The 16173-nt window shown below is 36.4% G+C and overlaps 1 protein-coding gene across 16 annotated transcripts in view; it reads left to right on the top strand.

Moving 5' to 3' along the window:
* MLLT4 (myeloid/lymphoid or mixed-lineage leukemia; translocated to, 4) overlaps positions 1–16173 on the top strand; it is a 92678-nt gene that overhangs the window by 23913 nt on the left and 52592 nt on the right. For 9 of the 16 annotated variants that reach the window (XM_014950758.1, XM_014950753.1, XM_014950757.1 and 6 more), the window contains 6 exons: positions 1093–1211; positions 7634–7695; positions 8607–8812; positions 12338–12358; positions 13091–13236; positions 15974–16068. In XM_014950758.1, the coding sequence (XP_014806244.1) occupies positions 1093–1211; positions 7634–7695; positions 8607–8812; positions 12338–12358; positions 13091–13236; positions 15974–16068 (649 nt within the window). The remainder of the gene's footprint in view (positions 1–1092; positions 1212–7633; positions 7696–8606; positions 8813–12337; positions 12359–13090; positions 13237–15973; positions 16069–16173) is intronic. The other 7 variants (XM_014950759.1, XM_014950762.1, XM_014950768.1 and 4 more) reach the window with 1 other exon arrangement.

Below are 16173 nucleotides of genomic sequence, written 5' to 3'. Positions count from 1 at the left end.
TGCCTCAAAATTGCTCAGGATTGGGGTTTCGGACGTTATTCTGTAGCATACCTTATTCTTTTCAGACTCATTAGAAAAAATACTTCCTAGTGGACCTAGGGAAGCTTGGGAAGATTAAAAATTTTTTTTGAGTTGCACTGTTTGTGCATGACATCTTGTTAAATCACTGGTGAATCACTTGTTTTCTAACAGTTGCTCGTATGAGTTTGCTTTTCTATTTGGAAAAGGGTAACAATAACTTCTGTGAAAGTTCTCTGAGACCTGGTGATCAAAACTGATTCATGGATTGGCATATCAGTACTGCAAAAACTATTTTTTTTTACTCTTGTTTTGAGATGCACTTTTTTGTAGGTTTTCTTATGTCAAATCAAATTATTTAGTCATTGAAGTTTCTTAGGAAATATGGAAACACTTCATATTTACTGATGTTTTGTTTTCAGCTGTTTATACTGAAAAAAAATTGCCATATATTTTGCTGCTTAAAGCAACCTTTTTTCCCCCTTCCCGTTAGGTTCTGATGTAATTGAAAATCATAAATAAAAAGCTTCATATTAAGGGGCTTGCAACAAATTAAATTGTACATTTAAAAATGACATAGTTTGCCACTTGTCTTGGAAAATTATCTACTGTCTAACCCATCAGACTTTCCTTAAGAACAAGATAAATTCTGTATCAATAATGTAAGTGCCTGGAGCTGTTGCAGAAGCAGGGCAGGGGGAGCATAGTCGGTTTTAAATCTCATAACATGCTTAAGTGTGTCTCATAGCTAAAGTTTTCATTAACAATTCATTGTTACTTTGTATTGATAACTATGAAGCTTTTAAATTAAGGTGTTTGAAATTTTCATTATATATTCTGTGATTAACAAATAGAAGCTCCATTGTCACCTTTTGAATTGCAAGTGTGCTCTTCAGTACTTCGTTGTGGCAAAAGCACCTGCTGAGCCTCTGGATTCTGTGCTGTACTGTTCTATTCTGTTTTCCCATCTCTTTTCAAGCTTCAAATTGACACTTCATTTTAATAGTGACAAGCATAAATACTGGCTAATCCAATGTTTGTGTGCTAAGCACCTGTCCCACTGTTTTGAATTAGAGCACCGGCAGGCTTGATGGTGATAGGACATCAACAGCATCCAGCACAGCTGAACGAGGAATGGTGAAGCCGATGATTAGAATAGAACAGCAGCAAGATTACCGCAGACAGGAAAACAGGTAGGAAACGTGTAACCCATTGCTTCTCAGAATAAACTGGATATGTTTTTCTGATAGATCAAGCAGTGTCTTAAAGTATCATAACTACCTTATTTTCCCTATGGAAAGTGAGGTTTCTTTTGAGATCTCACTCCAGATAAAGCCCAGGTCAAGCTGATAGTCGTGTCCCACCATTGTTGATTTGTGGTTAGGCATGTTGTATGAAATGCCTTTAATAACAAAAATACAATTATCTGAAACTTTAATTTGCTAGTGGCAAAATGATGTCATTTCCTCTGGAGAGGGAAATGACCAGGTTGTTCCTGTTTTTTCAGTAGTGTTGTTGTCAAGTCTTGTGAGCAAGAATTTTAGCTACCTCTAAATGCTTGTCTTATAAAGTTATGTAATTTATAAATGCACATCTTTTACTTTTGTGATATAGTGGCTGTTATTAGGTAGGTAAACCATTTTGTTCATAGGCCCTTTTTTCAGGTACAGAATGACACTTCTCATGCTCTGCATGTTTCAGTTTGTTTCCAAAGCCATAGTGGAAAACACTGACTTCAAATCCTATGTCGTTTTCTTGCTGTTCAGTCTCCATGTATTCATAATAACCTGGTTCAAATTCATTTTGTGCCCATCCAAAAGGACTCAACTCCTTGTTAGACAACATCTTTTAATATTAGCATTGCTCTAATGCTAATTGTCTCTATTTTCTGTCATAAGTAAAGAAGATGTCATGGGATGCATCAAAAGATGCTGGTAGTTGGCTGACATCATTGCAAAGCCAGTGTCTCATCTTTGAAAGGTCATGGAGATCAGAGGTACTGAATGACTGGACAAGGGCAAATACTACACTCATCTGAAAAGACAAAGTAGAAGATCAAGAAAATACAGACCAGTCAGCATTATTTCAGGCCCTGGGAAAATTGTATAACAAATCCTGATAGAAGCTATTTAAAGGCACACCAAGGAGAAGGAAGTGGTTAAGAAAAGACAGCAGGGATTTACTAAGGATAAATCATGCTTGACTGCCCTGGCTGGCTTCCATGATGAAGCAACTTGCATAGTTAATGAGGGGAGAGCACTGGGCATCATATCATCTACCTGATTCTAGCAAGGCATTGTCACAGTCTCCCAGATTGTTGATAAAATGTGGTCTGAATCAGAGGACTACAAGATGGGTGGAAAATTGGCTAAACTGCCAGGCTGAAAGGGTGATGGTTAATGGCTCAAAGTTGAACTTGACAGCTGGTTGCAAGTTGAGTTTCTGAAGGTCAATATTGGATCTGAAACTATTCAGTAACTATATAAACAATCTGGGTGACAAGATTGAATGCATCATCACCAAGTTTGTGGATAATACTAAACTTGGAGGGCAGCAAATAAGCCACAAAAGAGCCACTGTTTAGAGAGACCTGTGCAACAAGAATTACATGAAGTTTAATACAGAAAGTAAATGCAATGCCCTGGACACAAGACAGAAAATACCAAGAGTGACATAGGCTCAAGTCTGACTGGATGGTAGTTCTGCTGAAAAGAATCTCGGTCCTGGTGTGTAGCAAGCTAAAGTTGAGTCCTTAGTGAAGGCAAACTATGTCCTGGGCTGCATCAGCAAGAACACAGCAAGGGATATGATTATCCCTCTCTTTTTAAGCCACAACTGGAATACTGTATCCTGTTTTGGTGCCCCCAGCTCAAGAGAGAGATTGAAAAACTGGCAGGAGCCCTGTGAAGGGACATCTCTGCCAAGATGATCAGAGGATTAAAGAATTTGATGTATGAAGAAAGGTTGAAGAGATTGGGGTTTTTTTCAGTCTAGAGAGCAGGTGCCTCAGGGTGGATCTAATCACAGTCTTCCAATACCTAAAAGAGAAGATGGAGGTGCTGTCATCACAAGGATGCTAGTTGACAGGTGAAGAGGCAATAAGCAGAAATTGCTTCTGGGGAGAATTACCTGGCTGTAGGAAGCAGGGGGGAGGAATCTTCACTGTTAGACCAAGAGAACTTTGGGATATGTTGCCCAGAGAACTGTTGGAATCTCCCTTACTGGAAGTTTGCAAGATTCTGCTTGACAAGGATCTGGATAAAGCCCTGCTTTCAACAGAAGGCTGAAAGGAGCACGTGATCTCTAGAGGTCTCTTTCAACTTAGACATCAGTGCTATTGGTATTTCTCCAGAGTTCAATGTCTTGGTCAGTTGTGCTAAAAATAACATATTTATTAAAAGAGTGACTGGGTACTTAGAGTTGGAATTCCATAGCCTTGATAAGAGAAGGCTCAGGACAGATCTTATCAATGGGGGTAAATACCTGATGGGAGGAACTTCTTTACTGTGAGAGTGGTTGAACACTGGAACAGATTGACTGGAGTGTGTGTGGAGTCTCCATTCTTGAAGCTACCCAGAACCTAACTGGACGTGGTCATGAGCAGCTAGGCTCTAGTTGACCCTGTTCTGAGCAGGGAATTTGGCCCAGGTGATCTCTAGAGGTCCCTCCACTCCTCAGTGATTCCATGTTTCTGTGAAAAGAATTTTTTTCAAATGTTAAAAAAAAAAAACCACCAAAAAACCAACAAGATTGTATGGCTATTTAGATAAATCAGCTTTTATATTTAGATAGGCTGCTATGATAAATGGGTGAAAAGTAAGGTAAATGTGCTGCAGGGTTAAAAAGTGCAATGATTCAAGTTGTAAAGCTTCTAGTATGAAGCTTTTAGTACCTTTAGGTGGATTTATTATTCAGCAGACAGAAAACAGAGTTAAAGAAAAAAATAATAAAAAAAAAAGAGCAGAAAATTGTGCTTCCAGCTGAACTGAATTCCTTATGTTCTAGTGTTTTGTAGCAGGGACATCTTTTAAATGCTTTCAGTGAAGTTATAATAGACTACAGCTCTGTTCCACTCTGCACTCTCTTCTTAGTGTGCCTGGGCATCTTGAGTGTCTTTTTCGGAACTGTTTTTATTAAGGTTGCTGCAGATTTAACTACTTCTCGTTGAATTATTAGTGTGTTAACTGTAATTTTCCTGTCTCATAAAAGATCTACAAAACTTCTTTGTGAACTTCTTATAGCCTGTCAGAAGTTCTTGAGGCTTCTGCTGTTAATAATCTTGAGTGCATTTGTAAGTGTATGGAGATTATTAAATATCAGTATTTCTGCCTTTCAGCAAGAGCACTTGCTATGAAGAGGATTATCTTGTGCTATAGTTGTATATTTCAAAACTAGAGGCATCTGTGAGCTGCATCTTGGCTTCATTTTATATTTCTTTTTAACTTTAAATTTCTTCTGAAGAGAATACACACATCAGTCTACTGTCACTATACACAGTATAGCTTTTTTCACCTTGGTACCTGTGTGCAGAAAATGCTTATGGAGAGGCATCCAAATTGCACTTAGATTTGTGATAGCTACAATTGCAGAGATCTTTATCACCAGTGTTGGCATTGCTGTTTTTATTTCTGTGTGTATCTTACATGAGTACGGTATGTGTTGTAATTACATGGAGAGTTATTTGTGTAAATACAGCATTTCTGTCACAGGCTATTTCCTCGGGTACATTCACTGTGTTGAGATTAATAAATTAGCAAAGTCAGGCTGTCGATTTAGGAAATGCCATGCAATGAGTTGCTCAAGTAAACTGAATTCTTCCCCTCTGCAGATGTGAATCTTTAGTTAGGCTTCTTCTGGGATACTCTGGTCTCATTTTGTGAACTGTCAGGACAGTAATCATGGAGTGAAGTAACTACTGTGTTAGTCTGAAAAACCAAAAAAATATTCACTGAGAAGTTCCAGGTTCTTGTTGCTATAAAACTAGTCCACCTCCATACTGCGTCCTTGTCTGTTCTTTTTGGTTCAAAGGTGAATAAACAGGAAAATAAGACCCTTTCAGTCACTCACTGAAGGGGTTGAAGACCAAAGATTAGAACTTTGCTGCCTTGTTTTTCCATCTCTAGTCTCTAGGAAAAATATAACTGAAATTTGAGAGCATAAGTCCAATTTACTTATTGGGTATGATTGTTCTGATTGAAATGTGATTCTGTGAAATAAAAGATGATAACTAGTTAAGGATTATGGTCATACATCCTCGTTAGATAACTGACTTCAATTAGCATGAGCAAGCATATAATGAAAAAAGATCATTTTTTGTCTTGGATACTCTTCAGGAGTTCTTAAAACTGTACTTGGTTGAAAATGAGAATAGTGATAGATAGATAAGTGGTCTTAATGGAATGCAGACACGTACCTGATTCCTAGTTTTAATATGCCTTACAAAATGTATAGTAGCTAGTATGCTGGCTGAAACAACCACACAAGGACATTTTTTAATAGTTTATCGTAGACAAATGATCTAGGAGAAGACAGAAGTATCTGCAAAATGTATTATTGTTTTAATGCCATTTTAAAGTGTAGTGTTACCTGACACTGTACTTAGAGAGGATGCAACCCCTTATCAGTATTTTATGGCCTTACTAGATAAAGCACAAAGGCAATATATACTTAAAATGTATCCAGTAACAAAGCAGGTTGGCTAGCTGCTGGTTTTTTTTAACTTAAATTTCTGATTTCTGAAGCTTAATTAGAGAGTATTCCTTTTGTTTGTGCTTAGGGAAGACAGAAGATGGTACGTTAGTTGAAGGAAACTCATATTAAGGTAGCCAAAGTAATTTACGTAGTGCATCTGTTCCTAGAGAATTAATTTACAGTTAAAACTAAATTAACCTTTTTTTAAAAAAAGTCTTTTCTCTTCTGCTTCATATTAATGTCTCTCTTAGAGAGCCATTTTACACTAATCCATATCAGTTCTCATCTCCTGTGCTGTTTTCTCTCCTATTGGAGGGAAGACTGAGAATCCTGTTTCTTGCTTTGTACTGAAAGGGATCGTTATCTTTTTGTTCTAAAGAAAATAAAATAAATAATCAGCTGAAATCTGCCACTGGTTTACCAGCCAGTTTGTTATAACATTTCTTTATCTTATTACCATTTCCTATAATGACAGATTAAAAACTTCTCTGGAGTTGTCTCTGTAGTTCTATTTTGATAATGCTGTATGAATATTAATTATTCTTCTACGGAAGTAATTAAGTTCTCAGTGAAGATTATGCACTTTTGACAGTGTGGAGGTAGTGAGAAATTAGTTCATCTTAAAATTATAGCAATAAAAACAGAGGAAATGCTGCAATTTACACACCATTTGAGTGCTTTTCATAAAGAGAGCATGCTGTCTGCTTTGAAATGTTACTGAACTGGCAGAAATCTGTGCACATACTGCCCTGCTGTGCCTGCTGTCCCTTAACTTTCAGCTCCCCAGAACTTAATTTTGCTGAGTTCTTCTTATAATAAAGCATTATCTAGATGGAATAACTGATTTTTCTGTTGTTATAAGTTTTTCCAAGTTAAACAAAACAAACCCCCCAAAAACAAAAACCCAAAGGTACCTGTAGTTTTTTGATTGAATATGTCAAAATTAACTTTGAAGGCTGATGTCAAAAGATTAAGTAAAATTAATTATGGATTTTTACTACAGGAGATAGGACACTGAAGGCCTTTATTCTGCTGTCTCTGCTCTGTGGCGTAACTAAAATTTCTCAGGAGAATGAGGCTTATGTAATCATATTACATTCCTTTCTTAATCGAAGCTGCTGGGGAAAGTAGAAAGCTACCTATTGTGTTCCAGGTGGTTAAATATGGCTATTGCACGCAGGAGATGCTGAGCTTTTACGTATTTCCCAAAAATAGGCGCCTAACTACAGAGAAAAGCTCAATTAATGCTTTTGCTTAAGGGAGGAGTGAAATATATGCTTAACCTTTTGTAGGCACCAGAAAAGTAAAATTTTCTGTTTATTTTTCTCCCCTGTGAGTTCTCTAAGTGCTAGTAACAAAGAGCACTCAGTTGGTTTAAGTGAGGACATAGTTCTGCAGCTCACGTTTGACTGGGACTGTTTCTTAACAAAGCATATTAATAGCCAGGTGAGGGTAAGGACTAGATTTTACCTCCTTTCCTTCCTTATCAGAAAAAAGGACAAAGAAGTTGATCAAGTTATTATCAGTTTTGAGGGCATTAAAGCGAGCAAAGTACATTTGTTGTAACCGAGCTGATGTTTCAGTTGAAGCTTCCTTCACTTTCTTTCATATGTGCATGAATAATTTGTTATTTGAATCCTGTCAGTGGCAGATGGCAAACCGATCCTATCGGTGTGCCGTACAGCACAGAAGAGGGTGTTCAGCAGTATCAGACTCCACAGTTCAAGGCTGTACTTTGATCTGTTGTGTTGCGGGCAAATATAGCTTGAATGATTCCAGAGGATAGGTAAGAAAAGGATCATTTTGGGGAAAGATGTTGTGTCAGCATTTGGAACCAGTATATTTGGAGAAATCTGTCATTTTACAGTGGAGTTAATATCACCTGTGTGGATTGTTTGCTTTAATTTTTATCTTCTTTCTTTAGACCTCAGGATACCCATGGACCAGAACTGATACTACCTGCCAGTATTGAATTCAGGGAAAGCTGTAAGTAAATTGTGAAGTTACTAACCTCTTGACACATTTTTCTATAGTGTAGTATTTCAGTCAGTTCTAAAACTTAAGGGTAAATTAGGTAACATTGAAAAGAATAATTACTAAACAGATGATGGCTAATTGAGTAATACAATTTATTTTGTTGTAGATGATGAACAGGCACTTTGGGTATTGAGACAGAATTAAGATATGCGTGAACCTAATTGCATTTCAACTCTTGATCTCCAGATATCCAAATTTAATTATGTAAAAAATTATTAATCCCATCTCCTCAACAGTAGATTGAATTCCTTCTTTTCTATACAGTTCTCCATGCCTTGAATATAGAATACATGTTGGTCAAAATCCATTTTATATAAGATCTGCTAAATCCTAAATGAAAATTTAAACTTAATTTTTTGTTACCTTGGTCCCTAGGTTTTTAAGATCTCAGATCTGGTAGAAAAATACAGTACCAGAGATTATCCAGAAGTCAGATATTTGAAACTGTATAGATTTGTGAGCAAGAAAAGATGGGGTTTTATTAGTATGCAATTTCCAGTAAGGGAGCTTTGTAGGAATTAGAATGGACAAGAGAAAACATGTATTTTCTTGTTCCCTTGAAGATGCAAATTTTCAGCAAAGAAATAGGAAATAGTACAGAAATGTTTCCTGATGATCAGATTTTCTGGTTATAAAATGTGTACAGAAATGTTTCCTGATGATCAGATTTTTTGGTTGTTATTGTGCCTAAGTAACTGTAGTACATAATAAACAATTTAGAGTTCAAATTCCTCCAAGCTGTTTCCCTCTCTCTACCACCTCCTCCAAAAAATCCTCTATGTCCCAAGTTATGAAATTGCTTTATTTAATTTTCTTTCTGTCTTTGGCTTTATGACATGTTTTTTCCTCTTTCTCTGCAGCTGAAGATGCCTTCTTATCTGCCATTATAAATTACACAAATAGCTCGACAGTTCATTTTAAGCTGTCACCTACCTATGTTTTGTATATGACATGTCGGTATGTATTGTCAAGCCAGTACAGACCTGACATCACTCCTACTGAGCGTACTCACAAAGTCATTGCAATAGTCAACAAGATGGTGAACATGATGGAAGGAGTTATACAGGTGAGTTTCTCTGCAAAAACATGTCACGGGCATTAAATGCATCTAGTAACCCTTTTAGTCTTTTTCTTAGTGTTTAACAAACTATTGTTAATGGTCAGACAATACTTGCATTGCTTGCCCATATGAAGGTTTGCTTTTGTGTCAGTGAATAATGTGAATGGTAAGAAACTCTCACCTGAGAAATGTGGGAGGTTGGGGAGGGGCTGTTGCTCTCAAGATATATTCTTTGACAAGAAGTTACTCTTCTGTTCTCCAGAAGAACAAGTTAGATGTGGTTATTAAAGAATATCATATAGATAGCAGTTGTTTGCACTGATGGATGCTCAAAGTGAACAAATTAAAAAGGAACATGACTTTTTAATTTTGATCCTGTTACTTTTACAACTTCTGTAACCACAAAAATGGTAATAAAATTGGACTTTTTGAATTAAACTGACACAATTGCTTTACAAGGAGAAATACAAGTTCTCAAATGTTCCAACATCCTATATGTAGTCTGATGGTGCTGCTATTACACATGCAAGACTTGTACAGAGGCACAGGGGGAGTTGTGTTTTGTGTAGGAATGCAGGATAAGATCCACTGGATTGTCTGTGAAATTAGACAATACCTTGTATTGTGTAACTGTTGATAAAGTGTAATGGTCACTTCCTGAAAAAGGAGTGCTGGTTCAGGTATCCTCACTAAGTAATTAGTTATTGTGACTGCTTTGTCTGTAGGTTTTTCTTAGAAGAAAAACTGAAATATATTTATTAAAAGACTTAAATTTGTTGTACTATGTTCTGAAGTAGTAGCAGGTATAGAGAAAGGACCCTGCTGTGCAAGGCACTGTGCAAGTATAACAAAAGTCCTGCTTTAGAGAATTTACGATGCAAGTGTTACACAACAGGCTGATTAAGAGAGAAGAGGAAAGGAAACAACGAGAGTGGCATGAAAATCACAGCAAACCAAAACTGTTCAGGTTTTGGAAAGATTTAATGGAGTTTTAAGTAGGGAGAATGTTACAGCTCTGTAAACAGTAACGACAAGCTCCCACCTTTCACAAGGAAGAATGGGAGAAAATGCCAGCGTGGAAGACACTTTGCAGTAAGAAAACAACAAAGGGTAGACTTTCATATACATTCTGAAGCTGCTGAGAGGCAGAAAGGTGGTTTGAATCTGAAGTGATGAACTCATACATTGCTTTGTGTCTTGATGCTGTGGTAAATGGATATCTGATAAAATTGAAATGGTATCAAAAGTTAAAATGTTCAGGTTCTGCTATTAAAAAAAAAAATATCTGGCTGTGGAAGATTGATTTTGTTGAAGTCAGAGGGGGGACTGTGGCAGTAGTGGAGATCATGAAATGCAAAGAGCCTGAACATAACCAATTTAGTTGGGAGAATGCAAAGTAAACAAGGAAAGGGTAGACTTCAAATATAAACTGGAAGTTACAGGGCCAAATCAAAGAAAGTCACCCAGTTTATATAACTAACGTAAACTAGTAGCAATGACCCCCAAAAGACTTGGGTGACAGTGATGGGTACAGTGGGAAAGCCAAGTCCAGCCTTGTGGTTGTTGCAAGCAAGTGTATTTTATATAATCCTGCTACTTATGATTTTGTAATACTGTTAACAGTATTACAAAACTGTTCTCAAAAAGTGTTTATTTGGACTGTCCTTTGGGAAAGGCCTTTTCTACAGGCTTGCAACTCTGCAGTCGCGATCTAATCTCCAACCTAAAATTTAAGGAAGACATCACCAAGGAAGTGGTGGCTGCATTTGTGGTTTCTGAAAGATGTTACCTAGATGCAAGAAATAAACTGAAGAGAGTTGGAGGTTGAAGAAAACTGGGAGGAGGTTTTTCCAAATGTCATGCTAAAGAAGCTGGAGGAAAGGGGGAATATTACAAATGTGATGAAAGAGTAGAGCTTCAGTGAATTTCAAGGCTAATGGGCTGGAGACAAAGGCATTGATTCTGAAGCTTGACCAGGAAAGTGTCATTACCTTGGACTTGTCTTAGTGGAGTATGAACAGCACGAGCTATGCTGAGTCAAATACTTCATCCAAGCGGTAGAATGAGTGCTTTTATTGATGGCTGTCACAGTTAAACTACTATGTAATATGTTGCTGGATCACAATAGCTTTTTTTGTATGTCTGGACTGTAAAGGTGCCTGCACTGAAAGGGATCTGAGGATGTGACAGATGGAGAAGACAGATGGGAGACAAGGGGAGAGAGGGACCCAAAACAGAAGTAGAGGAAGGTGCACAAACTCCTGTGCTGTACTGCAGGTGTAAAATAAATTATTTAGATCCTAATTTTGCCTGTCTCAATTGTAAGGAGACTTGATAGCTTTCTGAAGTTACTCAAGAAGTACTTGCTAACAAATTAGGTGTGTGACTTTCTGTAATCTTTGCATTAGTGTATGCAAATATTATAGAAGACGTGATATGAGACAGGCATAAAATTGGAGAGATCAATGAGAAAGCTCAGTGCTTTCAATAAAAATCTAGGAATATAAACTTAGTTCATACAAAAAGCCAATTCTTTGTATCCTGATTATTATTTTTTCCAAATCATTCTGTGGCATTTCATGTCCTTCTGCAAATTTTAACATTTGTTCATAGAAGGAGTATCTCCTTTTGTTCTGTGCCAACACATCTTCACTCAATTCAGAGTGCCTTGGTTGAAAGGGAGAAGAAACAAAAAAGCAGTAGCAATTAGTGCTGTTTTCTTTTGGGTTTTTTTAAACTCTAACTAATGTTATAATAGTAACAGCAAAGGACGCCTCAAATTTTTACATCTAAGCTCATTGTGTTGCAGGTGGGGGAGAGTGATCCAAATAGAAAGCCAAAAACAATTAAGTAATAGCTTAGTTATAAATAATCAGACAAACTTATCTGGTGGGGTTTTTTTGTTTCCTTAATTCGGCGTAGCTTTTATGTAGCAGCATTTAAGCAGCTTAGAGCAGTGTTTCATTTGACTCTCTTTTGTTGTTTAAAACAGTCTTTTTGTTCTTTAATTGAAAAGCCATGTATTAAATCTGTCCTAGGTGTTTTATGTTTTTTTGTTTGGTTGTTGGTTTTGTTTTGTTTTGTTTTTTCTGGTGGGGATTTTCTGTTCCCCTTTGTGTTTGTTTGTACATTGTCTTCATTGCAGAAGTGTGGGCAAATAGCTCCCTGGATTTGTTACTTGGATGATTAATTACCCTGTTGCCTGCAAAAATTTTTGCAGGGTTTCTGTGGTGCACTGAGCGTGGAATAACCAACTAGTCTGGGATGTCAACTAGTAATAGAGCATTCCTTTAATTAATTGTGACACATGGGCACTTCAGTTCTTAGCTGTTGTGCTGCTAGTCCTACTAAAATAATTCAATTTTAAAAGGGGCTCAGTTGCATCGTACCTACTAATTAATGCATCTGTGTATAACTGTGAACATAAGTGTTGTACCTTCATATTTAGTGTTTGATTTCTAAAGCTATCATGATTGTTCACAAGTTTCTTTCTTCTATTCTGTTTGATTTCCTTCGTCCGTTTTTCTCCAGGAGGTAGACCAGGTTGATCAGGTAGGATATACTGCTGGGAACTGATCCTAGCTATGTTGGCTTAGCTCAGTTTCTCATGCTGCTTCCATATCAAAATACAATAAACAGCTGGACTTGAACGGTTCATAACACTCATTCAGCAACTGGAACATGCAGTACTAAAATCCTTTTTTGACTTTGCAACTTTTACGGCATTCCATAATTTCTGCTTAACGCACTTCAATGTGGATATGAAATGACCAAAGTTCTTTTTCTTCCCTTTATTTTCTTTTTTTTGTTGTTTGTGGTTCCTATTCTTTGGATTTCATCTGAGGTTGCCTGGCCTGGCATTTGTGGTCGGGAGTTGGTGAGATAGATCAGTACTCGATACTGAACCACCTGGTATCAGAGCCAGTGGGCGCAGTATCAGGGTGGCAGTGGGCAGTAGTGAATATGCGCTTAAAAGCGCACAGATTACCAGATACTGCATTCTGCTAAGCTCTTAGCACTGTAAAATTAGATGCTTATGCTGTGGCTTTATTGATATTGGCACTTTAACAGAATTTTGTATGTTCAGTGAACGTGTTAAAATTGAACTTGCCAGTTAGAGCAATTGCAATATTACCTATAAACGTTTTGCAAATATCTGGTATCTGAGATACGTTTGGTGAAATGGGAGAAGGTACTGGTCTATCTTTTGGAGTCTTTTTAAGCTGCCATGCTTTATCAGAAAACTATTTCCCTGTATTATTTCTTGCTTCTTTGTGCTTACAGAAACAGAAGAATATTGCTGGCGCACTTGCCTTTTGGATGGCAAATGCATCTGAATTACTGAATTTCATAAAGCAAGACCGAGATCTTAGCCGAATTACCGTGGATGCACAAGATGTTTTAGCACATTTGGTTCAAATGGCATTCAAGTAAGGCTAACAAACTTCTGCTTCACTTAACATATTTTATGTTTCTGTGGTTTTTTAATAACTTCACCTTTTTTTCCAAATTTTAGGTATAGCAGTGATGACTTCTGTGTATTAGCTAACAAACTTCTGCTTCACTTAACATATTTTATGTTTCTGTGGTTTTTTAATAACTTCACCTTTTTTTCCAAATTTTAGGTATAGCAATGATGACTCCTGGGTATTGTTAAATATCTGAAAGGAGAACTTCTAAGAGAGGCTAGACTTGTTTCTTTAGCCATATATTTTGTTTTATGAATATGGATCACTGGCTATGCAAGGAGTTTCATCTGTTAGCTGTTCTTGTGGTAGTTCAGGCTGCCAACGAAAATTTTAGGGAAATGTTATTTAAATTTAGTTTGTGTTGATTGCTTTTTTTTTAAATTTAACCTTTCCGCATATCTCAATAAAAACTTTATTTTTGCTGTTAATGTATAAATACATAGGCTTAAATATTTATGGGTCTCTAAAGCTTTAAATTTAGTTTGTGTTGATTGCTTTTTTGTTTTTAAATTTAACCTTTCCACATATCTCCATAAAAACTTTTTTTTTGCTGTTAATGTATAAATAAATAGCCTTAAATATTTATGGGTCTCTAAAGTAATAAACCTTACACTCTTCAAGGGCTTCTAATGATGTTAATAATTTACTCCTTTCATAATTCACATAAATAGCAATTTGCACAGTGGGTTTTTTGCACAATTATTTCTTAAAAATATAATGAAAGGTTTTGGCTGGGGGTAAAACTATGCTAGTCAGCTCAGGCAATTACAATACTGATTAAAAGAAAAATTGAACGAAGTATCCAATGGGAAGGGAAGTCCTCTGAGGAAAGGATCCTCAAACAAAGATAACAACATTGAGCGAGCTAATCAACAAGAAAGGCTTAATCCAATGGGAAGGGAAGTCCTCTGAGGAAAGGCTCCTCGAACAAAGATAACAACATTGAGTGAGCTAATCAACAAGAAAGGCTTAATTTTGTACATATTTAGATAGTATCTTTTTCCCCCAAGCAATTACTGAGCAAGTCTTTTTGGTAAATTTGTATCTCTGAAATGAATGCTTAGAGAAGTCCCAGTGTACCTTGAGTGACTTATACACAGCCTTCCCCCACTTGTAGGATGTCTATTTTAAATATAGTCTTTTTTGTACTTCGGTAATAGCGCAGAATATAATATTTCTTCTTTTTAGACTGTGACAGGATTGGGAGACATAACCATGGTTTAACTGTTTGGCTTTAAGGAGGGTTATCTTGCTCTAAAGAGCAGTATGTAGTATGTGAATGTGGTATGTGAAACCTTATCATTGCTTTCTGAACTTTTGAAAGGTATCAGAGAAGCACCAAAGCACTTCGTAAGTGGGGTTTTTTTTCCTGTTGGTGAACTGTGGGGAAAATAGCTTATACCTAGTAGCTGTTTTGAGAAAGTCTTCCGATTTTTTTTTTTTATTATTATTATTTTTTTTATAGCACCTCAAAATTATTAACTGTTAATGAAGCTTTGCCACAGGCTGAAAGGTATCAGAGAAGCACCAAAGCACTTTGTAAGTGGGGTTTTTTTCCTGTTGGTGAATTGTGGGGAAAATAGCTTATACCAAGTAGCTATTTTGAGAAAGTCTTGAAGCTCTATGCCTTTTTGCCACAGGTCAGTGTTTTGGATTGGTGTCTTGAAACAACTCTTTACTACTTCGATTTACTAGATAGTCATTGAAGACAGAATATTTCTGTGGCTAGGAAGGAATGGCACTCTATTTTTCCCTATGTGCTATGAGCAGGCTTGATGCGAAAGAATATTTCTAAATTTTAGCTGTGTGTGAATTCTCCCTGAAGTACACTGTAACATGGAAGATTTCAAATGGATATATTAAACTTTTGGAGAACAGAACTGTGGAATATATATTTAGAAGGCAGATAAAAAGCACAACAGAAGCATGAAAAGAAAGAAATCTGCTGTGAAAATGTTATTTGATGGTAACAAATGGCATACACCAAAATTGAAATTGCCATGGCTTTTGTTTTCTGGCAATTGAAGGTATTTAATTACAAATGTTTCCAGTGAACTGTAAAGGGGAGATGTAGAAAGCCATGAGATGTTTTCCTTTAGATATATATTTACAGTTGGATTCCTTTTTAGTTTCAATTTTTAATAGAAAACGTATAAATGAATTATCAGAAATGGTGTTAAAGGAAGTGTTTAATTATTAGAAGAGAAAGAATATTGGAAGAGACATACAAGAATCAAAAAAGAGTTTACATAGAACACTAGGACCATTTCACGACCTTGTGGATTGGCTCAGAATAGGAATTTTTTTTTTTTAATACTATTCTTGATAGATTTTAAAACAGAGAAAAGTGTATTTCTGTTTGGAAAAATAGTTTTTGCAGTCTTACAGAACCAAAGTTTTTCCTGACAGCATCTTTTTATGTAGCATGTGACCCTCACTTACAAGTGTGATAGCAATACTGCATTTAAGTGACTCTGTTCCCTGACAACCTCATTCTTTTTTTTCAACATTTCTAGGAAACGTATGGGAGAACTGGTCTCTCTGGCCTTTTAAAAAGTATTATTTGGTTCCCTATAGTGACATACCTAACACTGTAATTTCAGGAATCTTGTAATTTGATAGATCTCTTTTCTTTAGAACTACTGATAATGAACACATAAAGGATTTTAAAATGTCTTTGTTTTCCTTTCCCTTCCAGGTACCTGGTTCATTGTTTGCAATCGGAGCTTAATAACTACATGCCAGCATTCCTTGATGATCCAGAGGAAAATAATCCTCAGAGGCCTAAAATAGGTTAGACTACTTGATCTTTTCTTGTATCTTCTAAAACATGCAATTAATTAGTAATAGATAGAATTTTTCCTAACAGTGATGTGACATTTACAAGTTGCCCTAACC

Source organism: Calidris pugnax, unplaced genomic scaffold (genome assembly GCF_001431845.1).
Source record: "Calidris pugnax isolate Ruff unplaced genomic scaffold, ASM143184v1 scaffold24, whole genome shotgun sequence".
Taxonomy (NCBI): domain Eukaryota; kingdom Metazoa; phylum Chordata; class Aves; order Charadriiformes; family Scolopacidae; genus Calidris; species Calidris pugnax.
The sequence above is the reverse complement of the archived record's forward strand: the minus strand, read 5'-3'. Positions and strand labels throughout refer to the sequence as shown.